The 546-nt window shown below is 65.2% G+C and overlaps 1 protein-coding gene across 1 annotated transcript in view; it reads right to left on the bottom strand.

Moving 5' to 3' along the window:
* Sp3 (Sp3 transcription factor) overlaps window positions 1-546 on the bottom strand; it is a 63,800-nt gene that overhangs the window by 49,073 nt on the left and 14,181 nt on the right. Inside the window, exon 2 of the mRNA XM_033756364.1 lies at window positions 105-498. Coding sequence (XP_033612255.1) covers window positions 105-498 — 394 coding nt within the window. The remainder of the gene's footprint in view (window positions 1-104; window positions 499-546) is intronic.

Below are 546 nucleotides of genomic sequence, written 5' to 3'. Positions count from 1 at the left end.
CATAGTGTATTTAGGGCACCTCAGGCGGGGCTCCCCGCCGCCTTACACATGGTGAGGAGCGAAGGCGGCGGCGGCGAGAGAGGATGCGGGAAGCGGCGGCGGACACGGCCGGAGCGGTCCGGGGATTTTTTTTCCTATTTTGATTGACTGTGCGGGAAACACAAAAGGTGGAGCCTCCAGCCCAAAAGGGGGGAAGAGGGTGACAGCCCGCCCGGAAGTTCCGCCCCTCTTCTTCGCCCTCATTTGCCGTCGCGTTCTCCGTCGGCTGTGTTCATTGGTCCGGATGCCCGTCCGTCGCTCAGCTTGACGGCGCGCTTCCTGTTTGCCCCCCGGGTGGAAGGGGAGAGACAAAGAGCGGCCCAGGCGGTGTAAGTTCCCGAGAGCGGCTACGGTTCGTCCGTTACCCCGCTGTGCCCGCCTCGTTTCCCGGCTGCAGCTGCCAGGCCCGAGACGCAGGCCTCTTCCACCTCGCTGGCGTTCGGAGCGGGCCCCGCCAAGCTGTGAAGGAACTGAACTGGGGAGGAAATCCGTCCCCGGTGGCTCGGG

Source organism: Fukomys damarensis, unplaced genomic scaffold (assembly GCF_012274545.1).
Source record: "Fukomys damarensis isolate Sample0158 unplaced genomic scaffold, DMR_v1.0_HiC HiC_scaffold_26, whole genome shotgun sequence".
NCBI lineage: Eukaryota > Metazoa > Chordata > Mammalia > Rodentia > Bathyergidae > Fukomys > Fukomys damarensis.
The sequence above is the reverse complement of the archived record's forward strand: the minus strand, read 5'-3'. Positions and strand labels throughout refer to the sequence as shown.